The sequence below is a fragment of the Xyrauchen texanus genome, chromosome 41 (assembly GCF_025860055.1).
Source record: "Xyrauchen texanus isolate HMW12.3.18 chromosome 41, RBS_HiC_50CHRs, whole genome shotgun sequence".
Lineage (NCBI taxonomy): Eukaryota > Metazoa > Chordata > Actinopteri > Cypriniformes > Catostomidae > Xyrauchen > Xyrauchen texanus.
In genome coordinates this window covers 9,530,240-9,556,853 of record NC_068316.1, presented here as the reverse complement: position 1 = coordinate 9,556,853, position 26,614 = coordinate 9,530,240, and the positions used below count along the sequence as shown (strand labels likewise).

Sequence of the window (26,614 nt, the reverse complement as noted above, 5' to 3'; positions counted from 1 at the left end):
AGGGAGGCTTGACACCGACATGAAGGGAGAGGAAATTGCTGAGAGGACTTCGAATCATCCCCCTAGCTCCTATGCCCTTGATCTTGATTGAAAATGCCAATGGACAGCATTCAAAGTCATGAAGTGAGAAAGGTTCCTCGTAAATGAATGTGAATGCGACTGCAGACGGGTCACAATCATCAGCAAATTACCTCATTATATCCTCTGTAATTTCGGGCCGAATCCTGCTCAAATTGCCCCGTGTCACATGCAGCCCTTTTCTGTTCTACCGCTTTGTCTGTTGTTTACATTTATGGATGTAGAATCACGGCTTCATTCGAGTTGATTTATTGTTTTGTTCTAGATTTAATATAAAATATTTCCTCTCACAGTGACAATGAATGTTACAGTCGTTTACATAGGTTCATATTCAGATCTCTACAGTTTGTACAAATAAATTTGACACAACAGAAGTTTACCAGGCATGTCTGCAAAATTAAAGTCACCACACAACTAAGGAATATTAGAAAATAGGATTTTCAATTTTGATATACAAAGACCACATAACAAATAACAAATGACAAAAAATTCATGCAGTAGAGCAATCCGTCTGTGGCTCTTGTAGCGAAATATTGCAAGTAAGGCCAGATTTTCCGAGCAGCTAAATTGTGAGCAGATTAGAGGTGGGCGGTATGACCAAAATCTTATATCATTGTATGAGGAACTTCATGTCATGGTAAGAGTATGTATATACAGTATATCACAAAATATTCTTTTTTGCTGGAAATGCAACCCCAAAGTTTTTCAAATATTACATATGTAGTATTGTGTCCTGTTTGATAATCTTAGTGATGGAAATCTCAATAACTTAATTATGATATCCGCAAACCAATATATAACCTTGTGCAAATTGGACAAATTAATAAAAAAAGTCTGGCATCGTTCAAAAACAGCTTCATGAGCTGAACCATGCTTGAAGCTGTTGTATAATAGGCGACATTTGCACAGTGGCACATCAGTTTAATTTTATAACATTGAACCAAGTTTTGGCAGCCGTAAACAACCAACAATTACACTATGGCCACGTCCACACTAATCCATTTAAGTATGAAAACTCTGTCTGCATCATTTTCCAAAGTATGTGGTAATGGAGAGCGTTTTAAAAAGTCTCCATTTTCGCTTAAGAAAAAAATGCTGTTTTAGTGTGGATGAGAGGTGTAAACATAGCGAAATGAATGCATTTTCAAATGAAAATGTACAAGTGTGGAACTGTCTGCATTGGAAACGTCAGTCAGAGCTTTGAAGAGTTGGCTATAGTTTTCTGCTTGGTTTTGAACATTTAAAATTGCGCTCTGTTTATACTGCAATATAAATGGTATAGCAGAATCTGTACTGGTTGACATATTTCTGTCATACCGCCCAACTCTAGAGCAGATGATTAAAAGAACTTCAAAATCATTCAGTTTATAATGTTATTCATCATCCAAGTCATTCTGCGTGTGTCACAGATGCTCATTTCAAACTGCAGTCTGTGGCAAATTTATGTTAAAGGTAATATGTCTCATTTGCTTTTGGAAAAAACAAACAAAAAAAAACATGAATGAGTAGAAAATAACAGCATAAAGTTAAACTGCATTGTACTTTCTTCTTTGCTTAACCTTAAAGTCCATTTTTATTCATCTTCGGTTTTGATGACGTGGAAAAGCGTTACATTGAATATGACTTGGTGCCCATTGTTCCAGGCATAAAGTGCTCTTTCTCGAGCGTTGTAATCAAGCATGGAGATGTGAAAGTACTGGTTGTGGAATGGGATGTCTATGTACTCGTAAGTGGAGGTCTTTGTGTTGTAGGAATAATACACCTTTGCTCCGGTCAGGTGGGAATTGGTGATGTAGAGCGTTCCACAGATCATGAATGACTCACCTGCGTTTCTTTTTGAGTATTCCGTGTTCCACGTCTGGAGAACTTCCAGTGTCTGAGGTTCTAACTGAGAAATGACAACGTTTCCAGCGTTTTGATTGGTAGCATAAACGGCCCACAAACCCAGCTCATCAGCCATTAAGTCAATGTCTGAGAAGCCCCCCCAAGTGTAGGGGTAGACGTTGTGGAAGCCAGCATATTCCAGGGCACGCTGGGCAAGAACCCGTCCGCTTTCAAAGCTGTATTTGACGATGATGTTGCTCTGTTCCTTATTGTAGTATAAGGAGCCGTTGTACACCACATGGTTGGTTCCAGCCCATTTAAAGGGAAGGTAATAGGTTCGCGATTCCAAGCCAGATACAAAGTCTGCTATGTTTTTGTACTCTCGTACCACCTTGCTGTTGGTGTACGTGTCCATATACCAAACCTGAAGCAAAATGACAAATATAGATTAAAGTATGTAGTAGCGATAGTCACTCGAGTACTTGGAAGTGATTCAATGATTGATCTTGAAAATAATGATCAATAATGATCAATCATGACAAGACTTTACACAAAATTAGAAATTTAGTGATAACTATACACAAACTTGTCAAAGAGGGGCCTTATTTTGAATTGTAAGATTGATTATGTCATGATTTTCTCCGATGCCTTGTGGTCTTAATTATCACACCAACACAGCGAACCGTGACATTCTGTTCAGGGCAGAGACAGTGCTTAACACTCGGGAGAAGCACACACTCTCCAGGCGAATTTCCATTTTTTTTTTTACTTTTGTAGCAGACTATGTTATAACAACCTATAATAAAGAATATTCGAGACACTGAAACAACAATGAAATGCAATGCAGCAGCCAAAGACATCTCGAAAAGTACTCGAGTAATCATTTCCAGAACTCGAGTAGACAAAATGACCAAAATGCCGATCCCTACTATGTTGATGAGCTGCAAAATAAATTATTTCACTTGAGTTGCAAACAGGATGTTACTAATTCTGGTAAGGAGGAAAATTAATCAGATATATGGCAGAGCATTCATCAGGCAGATGAAAAACGCAAGCAGTTCCACCCCTACTCAACTCACCCTGTTGTTTCTCGAAGATGCTAGTGGGTCGGTCATCCATGCGCCAAACCGAGTCCCAGATGTCTTTATTGTCTCAGGGCCTGTGATTTTCATTAATTTCCCACATGCTGAAAATAAACAAACAATGAATTTCATCCTCCATTTTTTAAACTATTACATTCCTAAAAGCAGTTTCATCACTTCTTAAGAATGTGGCCTTCTGTGCATATGAAAAAAATAGAAAAAACAGAACTCTTAATGATGTACTAGCTTAGTGCATCCAACCCCCACAACAGGATGCAATTATTAGATATATTAAAAATGTATTGTAACATCTGTTGAATTTGCCTAACCAGCTTATTAATACTGTATGGTTTTTAGCACATCTTAAGAATAACAGGTGCTATTTGATGAAGGTTAAATACATTGTTATTTAATTGTTTTGCTTGATGTGTACAAAGAATAATCTGTAACACTTTACAATAAGCTGCATTTGTTAACGTTATATAACCTGAACTAACTATGAACAATTCATTTACAACACTTGTTAATCTTGGTTAATGTTAAATGTAAAATTAAAAGTAGTATACATTAAAGTTAGTTGCTATATATACTAACATGAACTAACAATGAACAATTGAATTGTCATAAATTAACATTTTACCAAGATTAATGAATGCTGTACATTATTTTGTTCATCTTTATTTCATGATACCTAATGCATTTACTAATGTTAACAAATATATCCTTATTGTAAAGTCTGACTGAAAAATTCAAGATAGTGACAAGATAACAGATAATCAGATAAGGAGAAACTGGAGTCAGGGGTAAATCTGTTACTTAACTTTTGGTTAAATGGTTAAATTAGATATGTTTTTGTTTTAAATTAAGAATCACTTTGGAAATATTTTACAGACTAGACTAAACTTAACCATATGGAATATAAATCTGACTAAAAAATTTATGCACATTCTGCCTTTAGGAGGCCATATAGAAAACAGCATGTTCCTTTCTCCTTTGATATAAAATAATATCTATGTTCAGTATGTAAAATACTCTAATGTTCACTAACATACTCTAACATATGACCGTCCACATTTATATATCAGCACCTTTTCTGTGTATAGCAGTATTTATTATTCAGCTGGGCAGGGGCATGGTTACTCATTACATATGAGGTTAGCCAAACATAACAGAGCTCATTTGCATACATAAGTCTTAAAGGGAAAGTTGCATTAACAACCTGTTTAATTCTAAGATTCAATCAAAATCCTAAACATTTTGGAATATGCCCCTTTAATTTATGTCAATTGACAAAATGATCAGACATCACCAGGTTGTCAGGTTATTTGTACTGTTCATGTAAAAAGTGTGATAATTCCTCATGATAAAAATGTAATTTTTAACAACTGTGATTAGTGCTGTCGATGGCACTTACTGAGTTTGCTCATGCAGTTGCGTAGACGGCTGTCCAGACTGAGAACTCTCTGGTAGAGCTGCTCATAATCATAAGCTCCCAGTTCCTCCTGGATACCCGTCAGTACAGCAGACAGATTCCTAATTTCCTCTTTGAACTGAGAGATGAGCTTAGAATCTGTTTTGTACTGCTCTAACACAGGAATCAATGGCTGGAGTTCATCCATACGGTCCTTCAGCTCCTATTGACACACACAAACACACACACGCACACACGCACACACACACACACACACACACACGAGCACACACGCACGCACACACAAAAGGGTTGGTTTCACTATATTTGTGAGGACATCTCACAGATGCAGCATTTTTTATACAGAGGTGATGCCTTTCAAATATTGAAGACTGCTTCAAATGTCCTCACAAATGGGCTCTTTACATGCTTTGTTAGATTTGTGAGGACATCATTATAAAATTGACCTTCTCAAGTACAGCCAAGCCCATCCATGAACACTGATGCTATTACGATTTACACATATTAGCTGTGTTAAACCTAATATTCCATTTACAGTATGACAGTATACAGTATTTTGAGAAATTCTGTTATTAAACCTTTGACATTTAACATTTATAATGTTACAAGCTGGATGCTGATGTATGCATTTCCATCAGAAGATCTTTGCAACTTCATATAGGTAAAAAACATACCTTAAAGTTTCTAACCATTATTGTTTTTCTATCCTCTTCGATCTGCCGGAACTTGGTCCGTAATCCTTTCATTTGATTTTCCATTTTCATGACATACTGGAAATCTCGCTGTGTCCGTAGGTTCAGAACTTCAATGGACTGAGACATGTTCTGCACCTGCGTCACAAAACCACATGTAAGGAAGCTTAAAGGTAATGTGTGTTATTGTTTTGATGTTAAAATACTGTTTTTTTATTCCATGTTAATGTGCAGAGACAACTATAATTAAGCCGTTCGTAGGTTGATTTCCTTAAAGGGATAGTTCACTCAAAAATGCAAATCCTCCAATTATTAACTCTCATTTCCTCCCAGATGTGTATGACTTTCTTCCTTCTTAAGAACACAAACAAAGATTTTTAGAAGAACATCTCAGCTCTGTAGGTCCAAAGTGAATGGTGGCCAGAACTTTGAAGTTCCAATAAGCATATAAATGCAGCATAAAAGTAATCCGCACTTATCCAGTGGTTAAATCCATGTCTTCAGCAGCGATATGATTGCTTTGGTTGAGAAACTGATACATAATAAAGTATTTTTTTACAAACAAAAAGCTTTCACTTTCACATTCTTCTTTTGTTTTTGGCAATTCACGTTCTTTGTGTGTATCGCTACCAACTGGGCAGGGACGAGAATTTAGAGTAAAAAATGACTTAAAAATGTATCTGTTTCTCACCCACACTTTTCATATGGCTTCTGAAGATATGGATTAAAACACTGGAGGTCTATGGATTACTTTTATGCTGCATTTATTTGCTTTTTAGACTTTTAAAGTTCTAGCCACAATTATGCTAGATATTTCCTTTTTGTATTATACAGAAAATAAAGTCAGATGTATTTTAATGACATGAGGGTGAGTAGATGATGACTTTTCAACTTAAAATGTATTTTAGTGATCTATCCCTTTAATCTCAGCAGGTCTGAGTAAGAGATAATGGAAGATATATGATAGCACATCACTGTTTTCAGACCCTATGGATAAACCGACTTAATTAATTTTTTAAAGGGTCTGATCAGACTACAACCGAGCGGTCACTCCAATCTCATGGTGTTTATTCCCGTCAAACATTCTGATTAGCTTCCTTGACAGGGGCAAGAGAGAAGTAGAAATCCATGAATCATGAATGAGAGGTGTTCTCGGTAGACTTGCAGTTTCTTTGAGGCTATAGGGGAAACGGAGGCGTTAATAAGTGTACATATCAATATTAACAGCAGTCGGGCTCCCGCTGGATTGAGGCATGTATCATTTATCATAAAATCAAGTATTAATAACCTTCAACAAATCAGTCTCTCACTAACGCAGTGGAAGTACCCATTTGCAATTGCACTGGAGTGTGTATACTGTATGTGTGTGTATGTGTAAGTGGGAATGAGACTGATAAAAGGGGCTAAAACAAATGGGGGGAGGGAAAAATATACATTGTGTGATGGAGAGAATGGAAAAGAGGAAGAGAAGGAACGAGTGTGTGCGTAATATGTCACAGTATTAGTGGTGGGCTACAGTAGCTTCTGAGTCCCTCAGGCTAAACAGTACATTAGTTGGCCACACAATATATTCAAGACAAATGGTGGCTGTGTGTGTGTGTGTGTGTGTGTGTGTGTGTGTGTGTTTTTGACAGAATAAAAAGAAGGCAAGAGAGAAATATACAGAGATTAAAGATACTTTTATGGTGCTTTAATTTTATGGAAAAGATTGGCCAGGAAATTCAAAACAATTTCAACTTTTGTGTTCCACGGAAGAGAGCAAACATAGAGAAAATTATGAAAATTTTGATTAAATTTTGGGTAACCTATACATTTAAATGGCCAAATAAAAAGCCCATTAAGGTCATAGAGATGTTCACAATGTTGTTTAATTTTATATCGCCAACAAAATCATTGCAAATGTATCATGTATGTTTAAAATAACGGCCAGCTCTATTATATGCTAACAGTTTTTTTTCATTTAAAGTGCCCCACATGATTTGTGTGCTCTATTCCAGGACTTCTGAAGCAATAAGCTTTGTGTGAGAAACACACCTAAATTTAAGGTCAAGTCAAGTCATTTTAATATGTATAGCACTTTTCACAACAGCTTTACAGAAAATCATAATTTAACAGAAAATGAAACTGTAATGTCTATAAAGTCTTAGAGTCATAATTGTGTAGTTTGATTATATATGATTGTAAATTCTGTATACAAATAATGTATTAAATAATTAAATAATAATTGTATTTAGAAACCCAGCGTGTAAGCCGAAGGCAAGGAACACAAAACTCCAGAAGATGTTGGTTAATGGAGTAAAATAACCTTGGGAGAAACCAACTCACTGTGGGGGCCAGTTCCCCTCTGACTAACATCATGAATATAATGCCAATGTTAATTATGTATAGTTCAAGTCATGGTTTAAAATTATTAAACTAAGTAAGTGTTAAGGGTCAGTGATTAAACAATGATTTTGTATGAACTGTAAGATTAATGACTAATGTCTTTGAAGTCCATCCTGGATTAATTTAATATGTTCACACAGATGCAATTGTCCTTGTTAATTGGCTGATGAAGGCTTTTGTTGGCAATTAATTGATAGTCTATTTATTCCATTTAATTTTTTTTTAAATGTAGTCCATCTTTAGACCAAGGTGATGCAGGCAGAGATCAATGAGTTTCATCCCAGTTCATGCCGTCAATCACTCATAATCTTCCCTCCACCAAAGCTCTGAAATGAACTACAAGAGTAAAATAGGCAACAAACATTATTTGTCAACACTATTTATCGCCTTTTATGTTTCTTTTGTGTTCTTGGAAATTGTGACCAAATGTCATTAACATCAGTGTTGACAGGTTTGATTTAAGAGCTAGCAATTAAGGAAACTGTAATTAATATACTTTTTGGTACTTTCACTTTTATTTTTGTTATTTTGGTACTTGACAAACCCATAGCCTTTAAAGGAATAGTCTGTGTTCTGGGTTAAGCTCAATCGACAGCATTTCTGGCATAATGTTGATTACCACAAAACTATAATTTCGACTCGTCCCTCCTTTTCTTTAAAAAAGGCAAAAATCAAGGTAACAGTGGGGGACTTACAGTGAGAAGCTTAAAATAAAAAAAGGACATATGTTTAATTCTAATCTTGAGTATTATTGGATCTGAAAAGCTGTTTAAATCTTCACTTTTACTGTCAGTTTAGGGTTTTAGGGTTTATGGCATAACATCATCATGGCAACAAACATGTACAAATTGCATTTAACCTTACACAGAAAAGGTTATTAAGCGATGTTTTCACACTAAAATTATGTCGACATGCCTATTTTTTACATCTTGTGGCTATACTTTTGGAACAGTGAGTATTTTGTTTATGGATTGCCCCCATTCACTTCCATTGTAAGTGCCTCACTGTAAATAAAAGTCTAAATTAATTGTTGTGGTAATCAACATTATGCCACAAATGCTGTCGATTGAGCTTAACATGGAAAAGAGTGCCCAGTATATTCTTCAATATTCCTCCTTTTGTGTTCCACGAAAGAAAGTGTGTAAGTTAGGTAAACCTTAACTTGCCTGAAGCATTAACAGTACTCAGTACTCTTGCTACTTTGCAAGCTTGGTTTCTTGAAATGTATATATATATATATGTCGTCCAATAACAGTTTTTTAGAAACCCTTCAGAAGAAGACAGAAGGAGACAAATAAAATGTGTTTATGCATGAGACCTTCTCCAGCAGCTGTCGGAGCTGTCTGCTCTTGGCATCCCTGGAGCAGAGGTTTTGTTCTGGTGCGACCACAGTGCAGATACATCGTCCATCCGCATCCTGAGCCGAACTGTACACCTGCCATCCCTCCTTTGGTCCAATCGTCTGCACACACACACACACACACACACACACACACACACACACACACACACACACACACACACACACACACACACACACACACACACACACACACACACACACACACACACACACACACACACACACATATGTTGTGTTTCCATGTTTTATGGGGACTTTCCATAGATATAATGGTTTTTATACTGTACAAACTTTATATTCTATCCCCTAAACCTAACCCTACCCTTAAACCTAACCCTCACAGAAAACTTTCTGCATTTTTACATTTTCAAAAAACATAATTTAGAATGATTTATAAGCTGTTTTCCTCATGGGGACCAACAAAATGTCCCCACAAGGTCAAAAATTTCGGGTTTTACTATCCTTATGGGGACATTTGGTCCCCACAAAGTGATAAATACACGCTCACACATACACACACACACACACACACACACACACACACACACACACACACACACACACACACACACACACACACACACACACACACACACACACACACAGTTGTGTATCCATGTTTTATGGGGACTTTCCATAGACATAATGGTTTTTATACTGTACAAACTTTATATTCTATCCCCTAAACCTAACCCTACCCCTAAACCTAACCCTCACAGAAAACTTTCTGCATTTTTACATTTTCAAAAAACATAATTTAGTATGATTTATAAGCTGTTTTCCTCATGGGGACCGACAAAATGTCCCCACAAGGTCAAAAATTTCGGGTTTTACTATCCTTATGGGGACATTTGGTCCCCACAAAGTGATAAATACACGCTCACACACACACACACACACACACACACACACACACACACACACACACACACACATACATAAATACATTTGTTTTACTGTCATGGATAGCACTTACCATTTACATCTATGTTTACACTGAGCTAATTATATTTTCTATCTCCTAACCCTCTCACTAATCATCACAGAAGATTAGTTTAGATCTTTACGTTTTTTTTTTTTTTTTCATTTTCATTAAAGGGATGGTTAACCCCCCAAATTAAAATTCTGTCTTCATTTGCTCAACAATTTCTTTCTTCTCAGGATATGGTTAGAAAAATGTGTCCAAGCTCCTCTGTCCCTGGTCACTATTCACTTTTATTGTTATTCTTTTCCATACAAGGAAAGTGAAAATTGACTAGGGATAGAGCAGCTTGGGCATTCTGCTAGATACATATTTTTGTGCTTTACACAAGAGAGAAATTCACATTTTATTTTATTTATTTTTTTTGCATTTTTGGGTGAATTATCCCTGAAATACATTATTAAATATGTTTTAAAGACATTTTCCTTGTGAGAATATTGGCTAGTTCCCACAATGTAGCTGATTTCAAGTTTTACTGTAACTGAGGAGACATTTGGTCCCCACAATGTAGGCCAGACCTGACTTACATGCACTCTAACTTATCAGTATTACACTCACATTTACCTTTCTGACTGTTTGATATAGACAGAATTTTTTTTGATGCGAGCATATCATCCCCTGAGCAAATTCAAAGGAACGGCATTTATAAATCCTTTCTCTTGCGCAGCCTTGAGATCACCATTAACAAGAAGGCTACCGCAGGAATACTAAAACCCAGTGTTATCTTTTATATGAAAGATGTGAAGGCCTTACTAACAGTTAAACACATGCTTTTCAGAGCCATAACAGTCAAGCAGACCTGCCATTGCCCCCCAGACAGCAGTTTCTTGAATGATGAATGAAGTAAATCGCTTAGCTGGACTGAAAAGTCAAGGAGGCCACACTATACAGCCACTTTTATCTATTGGAAATCTGTCTAATGCTGGACCTGAGGATCCGTGACATCATGAAGGTGGGTGTGTCTCTATCAGTCAGTGTAATGCCTATGTTCTCGCATTCTAACCCAGTTGTGCTGTAGCTAATCCAATTCCCAGGCTTTGATATATAATTTGTACAGTCAAGACTGTGAGTTGATATGTGAGACATAATTGTGTGCTCGACAGAGCCACGAAGAGCAAAACAAAACAGGGCTTGAAAAACAAACAAAAAAGCTTTACAGGAAGAAAGCATTGGACTGGAGAAAGAAAAGGTAGTGGATTGCAAGGTTTTTGCGAATTCTCCTGAGAGGACAAACTGATAAGCTTCCCATATGAGGATAAAGGCATCCCATGTCATACATGCACACAAACTCACACACTCACACATTCACACACACTGAATTCACTACCGCCTTCCATCCTCTATTCTTTTCTCACACTGAATTTCTCTGACTTTTCTGCCCATATATAAATATATATATATATATATATATTTAAGCAATATAAAATGAGCAACAGTGATTTGTCCCTACATCAGCACTACTGTGATTTGGCCGCAGGCACAAGGCTGCAGACTGAGTGCCGTAGGTAATCACAGCAATGCTGATAGGGCCATATAGCATGATTGTGCATGTGATATTGCTTATATACAACAGTGCAATGAATTTGTACATGGAACTACTTTCTAACGCAACAGAACAGAATCTGCAATGTGTTCAAGCCTTCGTTTGCAACGGCTTGGGCTATTTCTAACAAGTTATTTGAGAAACAAGGATGTGTGTGTGTGCTTGTGTTTGTGTGAGAAATAGAGAGAGAGAGAGAGAGAGAGAGACAGATAAAGAGAGAGAGATGGAGCATGTGCGATGATGCTGTAGTCTGTTAGTCAGCTTTCTAAAGATAATGTTATTTTGGTGAAATGCATCCTTTTTTCTCAGTGGTAAAATAGCCATCCAAGCTGGGGTATTCCTCCCTATTTCGCAGTAGCCGTTGCACAAGAATCATTCACTATAGACACCGCAATCTCCTCTGCCATTTTGTCCTCTCCAATGTGATATGTCCGCTAAGAGGTAAGCACCTTGAGTTTATGTAATCAATCAGTCTGTTGTGCCTCTCAGCTGTGATGAGCCTTAATGCTGAAGTTCTTAGTTTAAAGCATATATTATATATATATATATATATATATATATATATATATATATATATATATATATATATATATATATATATATATATATATATATGTAATATAGCCTATCCTATATTAAATCTAATGTATTAAATGTATAGAGACCGATGGCTCTTAACACATCTGCACTGCTCTTAAATTTTAGTTTAGAAAGGCGCGAACACAAGTGGAGTGATACACACAGTGAAGCGTCCGAGTGCTGATGGTGTGCGGCCATCAGTTCTCCTGGAATGTCTCTCGTCCAATCAGATTCGAGGACCGGAACTAATTGTTGTATGTAAATATATATATATATATACAGTAGAGAGAAAGACAAAGAGTGACACAGAGAGAGTGGGGTTATGGAGTGGTGGCGTAGTGGCTAAAGCACAGGGCTGTTCATCAGAAGGTCACAGGTTCTAACCCCACGGCCACCACCATTGTGTCATTGAGCAAGGCACTTAACTCCAGGTTGTAATAAGTGCACTGTAAGTCGCTTTGGATAAAAGCGTCTGCCAAATGCATAAATGTAAATGTCCAGAATTTAAATATGTGACCACATTGAAATAATTTTTTTTTCTCTTATTTTTCTCAGTTTTTATTACAATGAAAATATATAAATAATAAGATTATGCACTATTTCTAGGTAGTTAATCAAATGGAAGAAAATTGTTGACCATGATAACCTATTTACAAAAGGTATAGTCAGATATTCTAGCTTCCAATGAAGCCAGGAAGATGCTCTTTAGAAAATTTTCAAATCATGTTGATAACAAGGATCATCAGGTTTTGCACAAAGTTGTGGAGCTCATGCAAGCTCGGGAATTGAAGCAACAGGGGGACATGCCAAAAACTAAGAAAATCAGAGATTTGTGTTTTTCACTCAAATCGGTAACAAGCTGATAGTATAATTTGTAATACAAAATGTTAGAAAAAGTAATACTATATTAAAATTAAAATCTTGTATTTCAATTATATTTAATAAAAAAATTATATTAAAATAGAACAATGCAAAATAGAAACATTTTCAGTAGTGGTCTCTGACATTTTGTCCCTGCTGCACAATCACATATGGGCACACATGCTAACTTAAACTAATATGTAAAGACAGCAATATATTCTGTAATAGAGTTATTTATGCAAATGCTATATGTTTTAAGTAAAGATTATATGTATACCTTGCATACAAGCAACATCAGCTGTATTTCACCAATGGCTTTCAGTTTTTAATGACGGATTCTTTAACGGTCACAATGAGTATAACGTGGCCACTTCCATTTTACAGTATTTTTGATGGCAAAAACAAATCATGCCAACAAGAGAGAAAGTGAGACCTGATAATAAAGCATATAAAGCAATTACAGGACATAGAGGAGTACATTGAATATAATTATCTTTTAAATAGACACATTTCTGTCCTAATGGAAATCCCTTTGTTTTTGACTGTGTCTGTTATGAGACATTTTAAATAATTAATGCCTGAACAAAGTTTAAAAGCCTGATGTGTGTCCACATCTGTTTGTTTATGAGGCTGCTCACATACTAGTAAATGCTGGGGTTTTCATCTGATATTTGTACTTAACAGCAGAGAAAGCATTCCTATACTGTTCCATTCTTATCAGTATATGGTGCTGTCATGCTTTGCATCAAGCACTGATATAAACAACACCTGTTTGAGAATTACAAGGCTTTCATCTGCTGCTTGTATTATTTATTACCACTGTAAGAATTCTTAACCTCTTGCTGGTGGCACTGAGGTTAGTGATTTGCTGTGTTAATGCATGAGAACAAAAGATTAATTGAATGGTATCTCTTCCTACCTTCCTTCCCTCATTCCTGCCTTCCTTCTGCATGCAACTACTGTATACAGTTCTTGCAGTTTGTTACTGCAATGGTTACCTGTGCTCATGATACAACATTTTATGCATCACTCATTTTTAGTATGCTCCATCATATTGATGTGCGAGTACCTACAGACAAACTAGAACAGCAAATCTGGTTTTATAAGATAAAAAGAAAGAGAAAAATCAGAGAAATTGGCAGTGTATCAGTGCTCTGACCTTTAGATCATATCTCAATATCTGAGTACTTCTTATAAAGAAGTCTTATAGAGAGACTGAGGCATACAAAGATAAAAGTGACTTTGCTTGATCCGTCATGTGTATTAACTCTCAGCAATACATCTGTCTAAAATGTTTAGATATTCACGATGCAAGTTAAGAAACATAAAGAACCAAAGATCACCGGATGACCTTAGTAACTTGCGCACACAAAAGACACCTGCAAACACACTATTCTGCCTCCCAATTAACTAAGACAATATTTATTGAAACAAATAGGTTTTATGGTTTCTGGAATACCACCCACAGAGCTGTGTCCCCTAGGTGTGTAATGCAATTTGTCCCCATAAAAATAGGATTTCAGACCTGTCAGATTAATCATCATGAATCACTCATCCCATAAGCAACAACAATGTAATTAGAAGCCCATCAAGCTGCCATCCATTCACATTTATAGAGCAAAAAAGAATCCAAACAGCCCTCCTGCTGGGGGTCTAAGGAGATTTTAGTTTATTTTTTGTCTTCGGTAAATTTGAAGACTTCATATCTAAACAAACAACAATCCCACTTGACATCAGTGGTCCTGTTACATAGTAATTGCATATTAATTACACAGTATTTACATAGTAATACCAATGAACTACAAGAAATGATTTAGAGGAGCTGCTTGTAAGTATACATAGTTAATATGTGCACGGCAATATTGATAGCAAGCTTTATAACTGGTCTGGTAAAGTCAAAAAGGTGCACGGCACAGAAGCACTATGTTTTCCAATGGAAAAACCATCTGTTCAGTCAAAAGCAATTCACTGTTTAGTTCATGCAGACAGTGCATGCATGTCTCTGTGTAATTAGTTCACTTCAGCACCACGGCAGAGTGGACAGCTCCTCTCCGCCTACGACAAAACTACCTCCGTGAAGTTGACACCCCACTAAACATCTAAAGCGCATCACTGAACACATTTTAGCACTTGTTACATTTGTCACGTTGTATTTTTTCCATTAATACATCGAGTCTCTCTAAATTGAAATATTGACAGTTTCTTTTTTCACACTGCTGTATAGAAGCATTGAACAACTTCCGAAGTAGAATTGTATTTGTTTATTTAAATTTACTGTGGACGGCAATGGACCAGAATTTAGCAATACACAATTATAAAAACTGGCGGTATAATAACATAAGTGCTGCTGCGTCATATGCATATTAACTATTTAAACGTTGGTGACGATGTTAGAAAAAAACCACACATATCATATTCCGATGAATATTTGCTGCATATATCACTTTTTGCCTCTACAAGTCACTAATGCATTTCTAGCAAAACATTTAAACATCCAGTAGCACAAACGATGTTGCATGCTGTTAAATGGCAATATAAAATCCCTAAACCAAACTTTATTATCAGTGCATCTTAAGTGCTGTGGCATATTTATTTCCCTGCAACACGTTTGTAATGCATAACATACGTGATATGACATAACGATATAACACTGCGGTATCAAGTCTTTGAAAACCAAATTAAATTATAGTCAAAACAAACTCACTGGAGGCAGTAGCAGACAACTTATTATGCATATTTCATTTCATTTATTCATAATACGCTGTTTATTATCACTATATAACAAGAACAAAGAAATGCAAATTTACATCTATATGACTGGAACTAATCACCATGAACTTACTGATGATGGATACAGTCCGAAGACAATCAGGAAAAGCAGGGGATTTAATGCACCGAACAGAACAATCATGCTGTCACGGCTCACTATCGCAGTTTTCTTGCGTTAATATCACCTCCTCGGCGTGAGAACCGTCGGCGTAGCTGCTGGCAGATGATGCCCGAACCGAACAGGGCGGATAAATCCACATTCATTACCCTGCTGCTTCGCCGCGCGAGCTTCCCTCGTGCAGCCAATACTGAGCGCGCACTGCCCAAAGTTACGACCGCACGCGCATGAGGATTCAGCAAACAGTGCGCGAGAGCGCCCAAGACTGTCAATGCACATGAGAATGAGACCTTCACAACGGATGTGACATCATTTGATGATTCAGTCCGGTTCTTTTGTGCCAAACGTTAACTTGTTGACCAACGTTTGGGTTTATGAAACCACTGCAACCATAAACCACACATTGTTTCAATGCAACATGAGAAGTGTGAGCTGGAACCTGTTCCATTTGCAGTTGCATATGTAGGCTACAGACTGGGGTTCTAAAGTCTGAGACCACATTGAAAAATTAGAAATGTTTTCATTTAAACCTGGAAAAAAATTTGAACAAACGTTAAACTAAGATATGATGTGACATATATGTAAGATTCGTCACTATATCTAAGTCATTTTTCCAAAGTAGCACATTTAACTCTTTTAAATATACACTATTAATCTTAAATACATTTTTAAATTAAACTTATTATTCAAAATGCTATGCTGATAGTATAATTTGATGTTGGTTATTATTACCCTCTTGAGATCCGAGCATGACTGCAGTGTGCATTTTCCATTTCCCTTTTTGATTTGTAACTAGTAGCACTTACTAAATAAGCAAAATAAAAAATAAAAAATAAATAGTTTTCCTAAAACTGTATGTCCACATATGTGGACAGCAAGAATACGTTGTGAAAATTTAAATAATACAGATTTTTTTTTTCATCAAATTGTTTATGATTTTTCCAGGAGTGCTGGTTATTCATGTTTTTGAGATGTTACAGACATTACAGCTGATTTTCTGTAAAGCTGAATAAAAAATTGTTATAATTCAAAATAATGTTCAGCTGCATCCAATCACTGCCAACCATGTTAAAATAAAATGTAGCATCATACAATTCTGAATTTATGTACTGATTAACATTCTCCCATGTCTGCCAAACATGTTGAGTGGTCCAAACTTTCTCTGCAGCCTGAAACTGAACTTTGCACTTAGCTGCATTGAAAGCTATTGGATGCTCCCTTGCTCACTATTTAGTGAATGTCTTAACCTCCAGTGTGCTGTCTGTCTGCACTGGTCCTACACATATAAAACCTCTGAAAGCAGTATTTTCAGCTTTTGAATGAACCCATTTATTTTTAAAGTGAAAATGCACAGTAAATACAAAAGAATGCATTTACTAATGTTAATTAATAGAATTGTATTGCACAGAGATATCAAAATTAAACATTAGAGTTAAAAGGTATTCAAAATAACTAACTTGTTTTTCTACTTTTGTTGAAATTCAGTGCCAGTGTCCACATATGTGGACATCATGTTTATCAGCGTGTTAACATGCAAAAAACTAACAGATTTTTTAAAGCAGCATATCAAATGAAACTAGAGACATTACTCTTTACAACCAAATAGGTTTCAATGTAAAAACTTAAAGATATTTCTTACCAGAGGCACTTTTGTTGGGGCTGTGTCCGTAGGAGCACTTAAAGGAAATTGACGGCATGCTGTTGTCACATGACTCGCTGCAGCAGAATTTAACCCTTTAAATGACTTGTGACTTGTGAACAGTATTCAATCAGTTTTTATTCATTTAAATTATGCCTTGCATATAGAAAAGCCAAAATACAGCATCCACTTATGTGGACGTGGGTCACATGAGGTTAAATAAGAAATATGCTAAATAGAAGCACGCTTAACTACTTGTGGTCTCATTCTTTTGTTTGGAATTTGCTTTATTGTTGAAAACAAACAATACCAACAATCTTCCCGAGAATCCAGAATCTGTTTAAGGAATGTCCATTAAGTAAACAGTTGAACTAAATGAGGCAGAAGCTGGTTGTTCACCACAACAGCCTCCAGGCAATATTGCCACAATATACAGTAACACTTCAGTGGATATTCTTTTAAGATCAGGCCATAAATTGTTCAGCTAACTACTACTACTTTTTTAACCAACTCGCTAACAACTCGCTTTTTTTTGTGTGCAAATGTTAGACCCATCAGTTAATAATACAGCCAAAAGCACAAATAGACCTTAATCTGGACTCTTAATCTGGCAGGATTTTTATGAGTGAAAGCTTTCTATAAAAATTGGCAGCTTTGTTAAGAGAACAGCCCAAAACACCAACTATTAATAATGAGTACTAAAAGAGTTACAAAATGATGGTTTCCATGAGGAAAGTTCTTGATTTGCTTTCAGGCTGATATTATCAGCTGAATCCTGTTATCAAAGGTTGTTGTTATTCTAGTTAACAAAATAATAAAAAGTTGACATAATCAAACGTCTCTGCCGCAGATGGCAATGGTTGTCAGATGATTTTGTCGACACACAGCAAATCCTCTTTGCAGGCAAATTATGCTCAGCAAACAATTTGAGTTCATCGCTGGTGGATGCTCTTGTTTGTAGATGGTAAATTGGAGAAATTCTCATCTCGGTTTTATTTGCACACACACAGCATTCTGTGAGAAAACAAAGTCAAGTGTTTGAAAATGAGCTTTTGTTGAATCTTTCTCAACATGTTTATGTAAAACTTATTGTAATTTGCCCTTTCAGATTTCCCTTGCATAATTCATACGTTTATCAGAGGACTCCATAAAATTGTTTACTTTTTCTAACGACTAAGAGACGGCATTGTTACTTACGAATTCACCTCCTGCTTGTCTTCTCCTCGCCATTCAGCTAGTTGTATTTCCCCCCATATTTATTTATGACCTTTTCCAAGTAAACTGATACCATTATAAAACAAGGTTTGTATTTACTGAAATTACCAGTGCTTGGAAGGTTTCAAAATAATAGTGTTAAGAAAGAAAGAACAATAACAATTCATTGTGACATCATCACCATTCTATTAACATAAGTCAATGGGAGATTTTAATACTTTATTCTTAAAGGGGACATATCATGCAAAATTAACTTCTACATGGTGTTTGAATATAAATGTGTGTAGGCAGTGTGTACACAACCACCTTATAATGATACAAATCCACCCAGTCCTTTTTTTAATCCCCATTAATCATAAGCTCTGTCTCAGAACAAGCCGTTTGCAGACTCTGTACAAAGTGATGCCAAGACTGACGGACACTGCCGAATGACATGTTTGTTTGTTTGTGTTGTTTCGTTATAGGGCATAACGAATGTTGTAAAAGTGTTTGTGTGTGTGTTGCTCATCCATTGTTGAAATACTGCTGAAAAAACTCTACAACATATAAATACATTGATCAAATAACAATTCGGAAACATCCTTGTTTATTCTCAAAGTTGTTACTTCTGATGGAGTCTCTCCCTCATCAGTGTCTGACTCCGGTTCAAACATATAGGGCTGAACATCACTATTTTCGCTGTCAGTCATATTGCCTATGATGTCTAGTTAGCCAAAGCAGAGATGCCAAAACTCCGCCCTATTCTGGATAAGGGGCGGGGAGCTCCAGCTTATTTGCATTTAAAACACACATACAAAAACAGCTCGTTTTTATTCCCACCCAAAAACTGTCATTTTCAACATGGTATAATAAATGATCTGTAGAGTATTTTGAGCTGAAACTTCACAGACACATTCTGGGAACAACAAATATTTAAATTACATCTTGTGAAAAGTGGCATAATATATTTATTTTCTAGATGATAACTTGGCACGAATTATTTGGCCAAACAATGCAATGTGATGAGGTCATATGGACAAAATTTAACAAAATGTTGATTTAAATTTGTAATTTCAAAATGTGTACTGGTTCACATTCTATTTGTAAAAAAGATTGCTGGCAACATAACGTACATACTGTAATCCAGTAAGCAGTAAGCTAGTAGTGTTTAGAACCTGTGTTAGAGAAAGTAGATGTTTGTGTGTGTGGTCTTCTTTAGTCCAGTGTTAATGAGCAGACAGTGAAGGAGTTATCGAAGTGTTTTAAGTGCCCAGCAAGCACCTGAGCTTCCCACACTATCACATTAATCTCACTTGCCCAACTTGCCCTCTTTCTCTCTCTACCTCTTTCTCTCCTTTGCATCTGACTTGGCATGGTATCTCCTTTTTCTTGTTCATTATTGCTTTACTCAAGAGTTTAGTTGCCCGGCAACACCTGATGATGGCTTTCATTTGTTTGAAAATTTGGCCTGAGCACTTTGTTTGCTGTGTTAATGTTTTTGTTGTTGTTGTTGTTGTTGTTGTTCTCACAGAAAAGCTCTAATTGCTCTGACAAAGGCACGATTTTAGCCACAGGTTCATTACAATGATCCATGTTGTGTACACAAGGTTAGTGTTTGTCATGTGCTTCTAGCATTAAAGTGCAGCCAATCATTATTTATATCCCTCAGTCCTTATTTATAAATGTTAATCATGGTTTTAGATGACTTTGATGTCAAATTACTGTAGCCTTCAGTCAGAAGAGAACCCTAATGCAGCACAAACTAGAAGCATTATTTTTCCCTGGCTGAGTCATTCTCCAATAACTGCCCTGAATTCTGCAAAACAACATAATATTAACTGACTGTTCAAATTACTACAGAACTACTGCGTTAAATGCATCCACAAAACCTCCACAAGATTAACATCTCCAATGCATATTAATAATAGTTGCATATGACAATTATTTGTATTAATTGGTGTATTTACATGTATTTTTATTGAAACTTTCCAATCATGAATAAACTGTAAGAAGTGTAAATATGCATTTGAGACCACCTCAGGAGGTGGTTTGAGAAGTGACTTGACCAATTTCATCTGGTTGTTCAGGCAATATATACTGTCTGGACAAAATAAATCAATAAATAAAGGTTTCCGTTATTATTACAGTGATTATTATGTTCCAGCTGGTAACAATTCTTTTAAACCTATCTGATGCAGTGTGTAGCTTTAGAATATATTCACCTGCTAGCTCATTAACATACTGCAGAGGCAATAGAACACAAACCACCCACAGGGACAGACTAGGACACACGGACCAGTGAGGTGCCTAGGACTAACCAAAGTCCAATGGGGCCAAACCTGTGGTGAAGACTTCCTCATAGGCTTTAGCCTTTTAGTATTTGATCCCCACCTCACTGGTCCATAGGTGTCAAATTTCGTTACAAGGTAAAAACTATATGATCAGCTCAGTGAAGTCTAGATGTGAAAACACACACTAGACGATCAACTGAAGTCTTACATAGACATGTATATACACAAATACTGCTGATTTCCTGCTTCTTTGCTTTTCTTGTGTTCCAGGTATGTGTATATGCCACAATGTTGTTATCATCGCCCTGGTGTTGACTAAGGCCACAAACATCCATGTAACGTTATCAAGAGGGACACAAAGACACATCTCTTGAGCGATTCATCTACATTGACTGTTAAGAGGACATTCTACACAAGACTGCATGACTATTCTTGCTCCATTAACTTTAGTGCATCCACTTTTTTTCATTTTCAGTGTTCTGTAGTGCATGCATCCTGCTACCACCCGTGGTTGTAAATGTTTAGCAGTTACGGTTTGAAAAGAACTATCATCCATAAATTATTTTACATTCACCCGACTCTGGGACAAAGAATAAGCAATATGTGCCCGTAAATATCTAAGGTAACAACAATAGAAGATGGGGCTTATGTTAACAATCATCTGCAATAGAATGGATTTTTGAAGGTTTAAATTTGCATTATGTGAGAGTTTTTATAAACACTCAAAGGGGGGACTGTGTGATTGCAATTTTAAGTGTTACTATAAAATCAGTTGGCCTACTGTCTTTCATATAACATCACATGAAAAAATAAATTGATGCACATTTTATTGGGCTTTCAAGGTATTTGCTCTCATGATTCTGTGGGATCGTCTACATATGGCTGCATCCTGTTTGTCAACTTGAAGAAGAGTGTATGTGAATGAAAACTTGTTTCTCATGCTAACTAAGGCTATCATCTTTTGTTTGTGATGGCTCTAGGTGCCCTGCAGCCCCATTCTGTGAATTGGTGTCCATTGTTTATTATTCAATCAATGTCTGAGTCAAATGTAAATGCAATTCCATAGATGTGGATCCTTCCCTATTTCTATGAAAATTAAGTCGTCTAAGTGATATGGTTAAGCTGATTTGGATTAGGGCTGGAGAAACCCCAGTCTGTGGCAGGTTAAACCATATTCTTTGTTTAAGGTTCACCTGAATACTTTGTTACCACCTGGAAGACTGCCCACATAATACCTATAAAATACAATGTATGCCTCACTAAGTTAGACTTGTTGACTGCAGCATGAGACAGCACCTTCTTATAGACATGTAGACTGATTCTCCAACTTCTACATTAAAGAATCCTGCTGAAGCTTTTCCAGAGTCTCCTGGTCTTCTCTAAGAGTTTCCTACAATTTCCAATACTATATTTACTATATATTATAGAACATTAGGATTGTGTCCCAAATCAGGGTTTTCTTGAAACGTTTTGATGCAGAGGACCCCCCAAATTTGATGATCCCATCAGAGTGACCCGCTTCCTAAATTACAACTGCTACATATATTCACAGATCCAATTTGACTGTGTTACATTTATGCACAGGCATATTATTCAGATTATTCAGATAAAATCGGTCTATGCTTACCAAAATGTGAAATACTGCCCCCAGTGGTGTTGTTGGGCGTATGCACGTGTGAGCTCCAATTTTGTGGTGAAATTTCCATGGAGGGGCACCAAAAGCGAGTTGTTTTCAGCTGTACTTGCAGTAAAACAGTGAAGAGTAATGCTTATTTTATAAACTGTACCCCCAAACCCTCAGTGGAGTAAAAATGTAATGTAACTTCGAAATCGCACTTGCCATGGATTCTGCAAATGTGATTACTCTCTGGTTTCAACATGAGATCTGAACCCTGGTTTCCCACATCCTACAACGCCATTCCGGTCATGCTACAAGGGCAGAAAAACATGCTGGAGCATGTCGGATAAGAGATGGTGCTTGTTGATGAGTTGGCATAATGTGGCCGATCCTAACTTTAGGTACCAGAACTCTTGGAAACAGCATGTAGACTTCCTGTTTGATTCGAGTCTAGTGTTAAAAGCAGGAAGTAATAACATTTGCATAATCATTGATGAGCGCTATTCGGAGGTTGCATTTTCCCCTCTTGCATTACATTTTTACTCCACTAATGGTTAGATATGGGTTTTGGGTTTTTGGTTGGGGTTACAGTTTATAAAATATAAATTCATCCTCACTGTATTACAGTCTGTACAACTGAAAACAACTCGCTTCCCATCTCGCTTTTGGCTCCCCTTCGTGGACATTTTACCTGGTAAAAGGAGCTCACACGTGCCCATATACCCAACAACACTTACCACTTTGGCCACAGAGGGCAGAGCTACGCATAGACCAATTTCTGATCAAGAGAAGTCAACCTGTTTCAGATTTCACTGTGAGATCAGAAACTATGTCTGTCGAGAGAATACAATTATCAAAACAATCTCATAAAAATAAATGCAAGTACTCTAACATCTTGTTTTGCTCATGTGGGAGACTCAGTATTTACTTTCCCATCACTAGAGCAGTTAGTTTGTGAATTGGGATGCAGCCAGTGAACTGTTAAACTGATTTCCATTGTCTCAACTGTTCTCTTTTTCCTTATCTCTCTGACCTTTGCAGAAAATGAATAACGACAGTTTATTCCAGTACAGGTTTGGTCAGACTGTCCCTTAATGCACATCTCAATCATTCCCGTCATTATCCTGTGCTGATTAGTTTAAACAAAGTGTTGGTGGAGCGCATCAGAGAGGAACGACTCTCCAGGGTGCGTTAATTTAAACCCCATGCATGGCGCAATGCATCCAAAAGCTTCCTTACATCATTGTCTGTCTGCAGGGATGATGGAGACAGGTTGATCTTCCTCACACCCCATGTTGAATTCTATAGGCACTCCTGTATGCCTGCTTCACAGATCCCTGCTCCAATGAAAATGCCTGTAGGATTGCTCTGTCTTACGGCCCATCAGACCGAGGCATCCTGTTTCTCTTAAAGTATCGCCTTTTGGTTGAGAATCCCTTTGTTCCAAATTTCCTTCCTACTCCTTTCGTCTGTTCCCCATTGTCTCGCCCCCAATGGAATCAAGAAAACTTTGGAATTTTCTTAGACTCTTGCTCATTTTTCAGAAGTCCTATTTTAAAAAAAAGTTATCCTTTCATTCTCCCTCCCTCTGGGCTCAAAGGAACTAAAGGAAAGTTTGTGTAAGTTCAGAACATCCACTAAGCCCTCCTGACATCATGTTAAATTGCACAAGGCATGCTTATACAGTGTTTAACCTTCTACTCGAGTCAGATTGTCAAGAAGGACTCACGGTGTATGACTGGATTGTGACTTCAGGTCTGGACACTTAATGCTGGACAGGACTGTTTGTATTGGACTCTGACAGTAAAACTAAAGAAACATCATGAAGCAAATTTTGTTGAGTAGAATTGATTGGATTTTATTGAAGTTATTCTCCAGCCAGATTGTAGACTACTAGACTGCTGTGGGATATTTTTAAAGCTGGTCAAAGAAAAGATTTCCAATTAGACAGATAGATAGATAGAGAGAGAGAGAGAGAGAGAGAGAGAGAGAGAGAGAGAGAGAGAGAGAGAGAGAGAGAGAGAGAGAGAGAGAGATGATAGGGGGAGCTATTTCCATAGATGTCTTGTCAGGTATGGCCCTATGTCAACTTCAGTCAATTTTTAATTGAATATAGTTTAGTTGAATTATTTCTAACTCTAAAGGTTTGGAAAAATACTGCACTTTTCAAGTTTTGTAACCCCTTTTACTTCCATAAATTGACATATTTCAAAGTGCAATCGGATATTCAAACAATAAAAATATTGTACAGAACTTGAATTTATCCATTGGGAATTGATTGGATTGTACAAATTTGGCATTACTTATCGGAATGGTGCCAAATGGTTGAAGTGAGAGTTTTAAAAAATTAGAGACCTTGGTGACATCACCCGAAAAGGAAAGTCATTTCAGAGGTAGAGCAAGTTATTACATTTTGATCAAAGATTACAAAGACAAAATATATTTCTTGGTAAAATGTATGACCAGGAATGTGCATTTAGGACAATATTATGAGATTGCGAAATCATTCTGGGCTGCGTTTCCCAATAACGGTCGATCTTAGCGTTTAAGAGCATTTTCTACAAGCAATTTTACAAATGTTCGTAATTTTTTAAAGGCATTTCCCAAACGAAGACGTGCTTTAAGTGCTACTTAAGAGTGTTTCTGTCCATGTGACAGTTCTGAAATGTGACTGTATAGTGATGTTCATCATTGTAACTTCATAACATTTGTGTGTAACTTTACAATCATTTGTAATTTACCTGTGCATATTTACAAATAGTTTTTACTATAATTTTTTTGTGTGAATTTGTGATTTTTTTATTTTCACAAATTCCTCTTGATATAAAAGCTTTAGTTTTATAGAATTAGTTAAGACCATGGAGGATCTGTGTATGATCCTGCTAATAAAAAGCATTCACTGAATATTACGTAGTTCACCGAGTTTTTGCAGATTGCTAAATAATTAGACATTTGGAAGAAGTGCTTAATCGGGACATTCACCAATAAAGCGGAGGTCAGCTCTTTACTCCCAAAAGTGATAACGGTGACAGCAATGCTGCATGTCCTGTGCTACACAGCTTGTAGTGCTGCAAGATAGCATTTGGGTTCACAGAGTAAGAGGAGACGAGGATAAAAGCATCTGCCAAACTAGTAAATGTAAATGTAGGATTCAGAGCAAATAGGTATGGACGATTTTCATGCACAGCCGCAAGTTAATGACTATTTTCTTCTCTCTCTAATATTAATATATACAATTGTCGGCATCAATCATGCCACCACTTTGTTGTTACAAAGTTGTCCAACTAGCCCAAACAAATAACTTATTGTTTTGCTAATTAATCTATTCATCCATTTAGACTATCTAATTTTGCCTATGCATTTCTATATTATCTTTATTATTAGACTTGTCTTTTACAATACAAATAAATAAAACACATACATCCTGATATTAAAGTATTAGCATAAAGTGTAGCTATTGGTATTTAAATGGTATAAAGTGTAATTTTGCATTTGTCCTGCATAATCTGTGTATTCATGATGCTCTTAGCGCTGTACGATTACTCCAGAGCACTCATAAATCTATGAGCATTTTGAAGTACTAATTAAGTTACGATGCTTTTGGGAAATGGGCCGCAAAACTTAGATGAATTGTATGTTGGATTCTTCATTCTACTTAGGCTTACAATGCTTTTGGGAAACAATGCCCCGGTTGGCTTCTTCAAAACATATGACTTTTTCTTCCATAGATAACTATAAACAAACCAAGTAATATTACGTATATGACAATTTTTACAAAGTTTTTACCTGAGCATATAATCTATACCAGACATGGGCAACATACGGCCCGTGGGCCGGATTAGGCCCTCCACATGGTTTAATGTGGTCCGCAGCTCATTTATCGTAAAAGCGTTTTTATTTTCCATTGGATATTTCCGTTAACTTGCATTGGGAACTAACGTATCTCCACAAGCATTTAACATGCTCAGGGCTGCCAGTTTGAGATTTATACTTGTACAAATTGGAAATATTCTGCCTAATGTTATACTTATTTTGTGCAATCTGGCAACCATGCACGAGAGTGCACTTTTTATATCTCTTGCTTTCCCCTTTGAACCAATTTAGCGATCTGTAGTGCAATATTCTGCTCAATGAAAAGTGTTATACGGCTACTCTGTGTCCATA

The 26,614-nt window shown here is 36.6% G+C and overlaps 1 protein-coding gene across 2 annotated transcripts; it reads right to left on the bottom strand.

The window, feature by feature from the left end:
* Positions 1-342: 342 nt before the first annotated feature.
* On the bottom strand, positions 343-15,854 carry LOC127634563 (noelin-3-like). Of its 2 annotated transcripts, none has more exons than XM_052114178.1 (6): positions 15,664-15,854; positions 8,812-8,955; positions 5,091-5,246; positions 4,399-4,618; positions 2,982-3,088; positions 343-2,326 (listed from the first exon to the last, which is right to left on the bottom strand). In XM_052114178.1, the coding sequence occupies exons 1-6, from the start codon at positions 15,730-15,732 to the stop codon at positions 1,652-1,654; spliced, it is 1,371 nt and encodes a 456-aa protein (XP_051970138.1). In that variant the 5' UTR covers positions 15,733-15,854; the 3' UTR covers positions 343-1,651. The 2 variants fall into 2 exon arrangements, with proteins under 2 accessions (XP_051970138.1, XP_051970139.1); XM_052114179.1 differs by having other exon boundaries at positions 4,399-4,615.
* Positions 15,855-26,614: the final 10,760 nt, after the last annotated feature.

Coding starts and splice junctions, on each gene's coding strand:
- LOC127634563 (XM_052114178.1), bottom strand. CDS start 15,732: ATGATTGTTCTGTTCGGTGCATTAAATCCCCTGCTTTTCCTGATTGTC. Junction 8,956..15,663: donor TCGGACTGTATCCATCATCA/GTAAGTTCATGG, acceptor GTGTGTGTGCAG/ACGATTGGACCAAAGGAGGG. Junction 2,327..2,981: donor CATCTTCGAGAAACAACAGG/GTGAGTTGAGTA, acceptor ATTTTGCTTCAG/GTTTGGTATATGGACACGTA.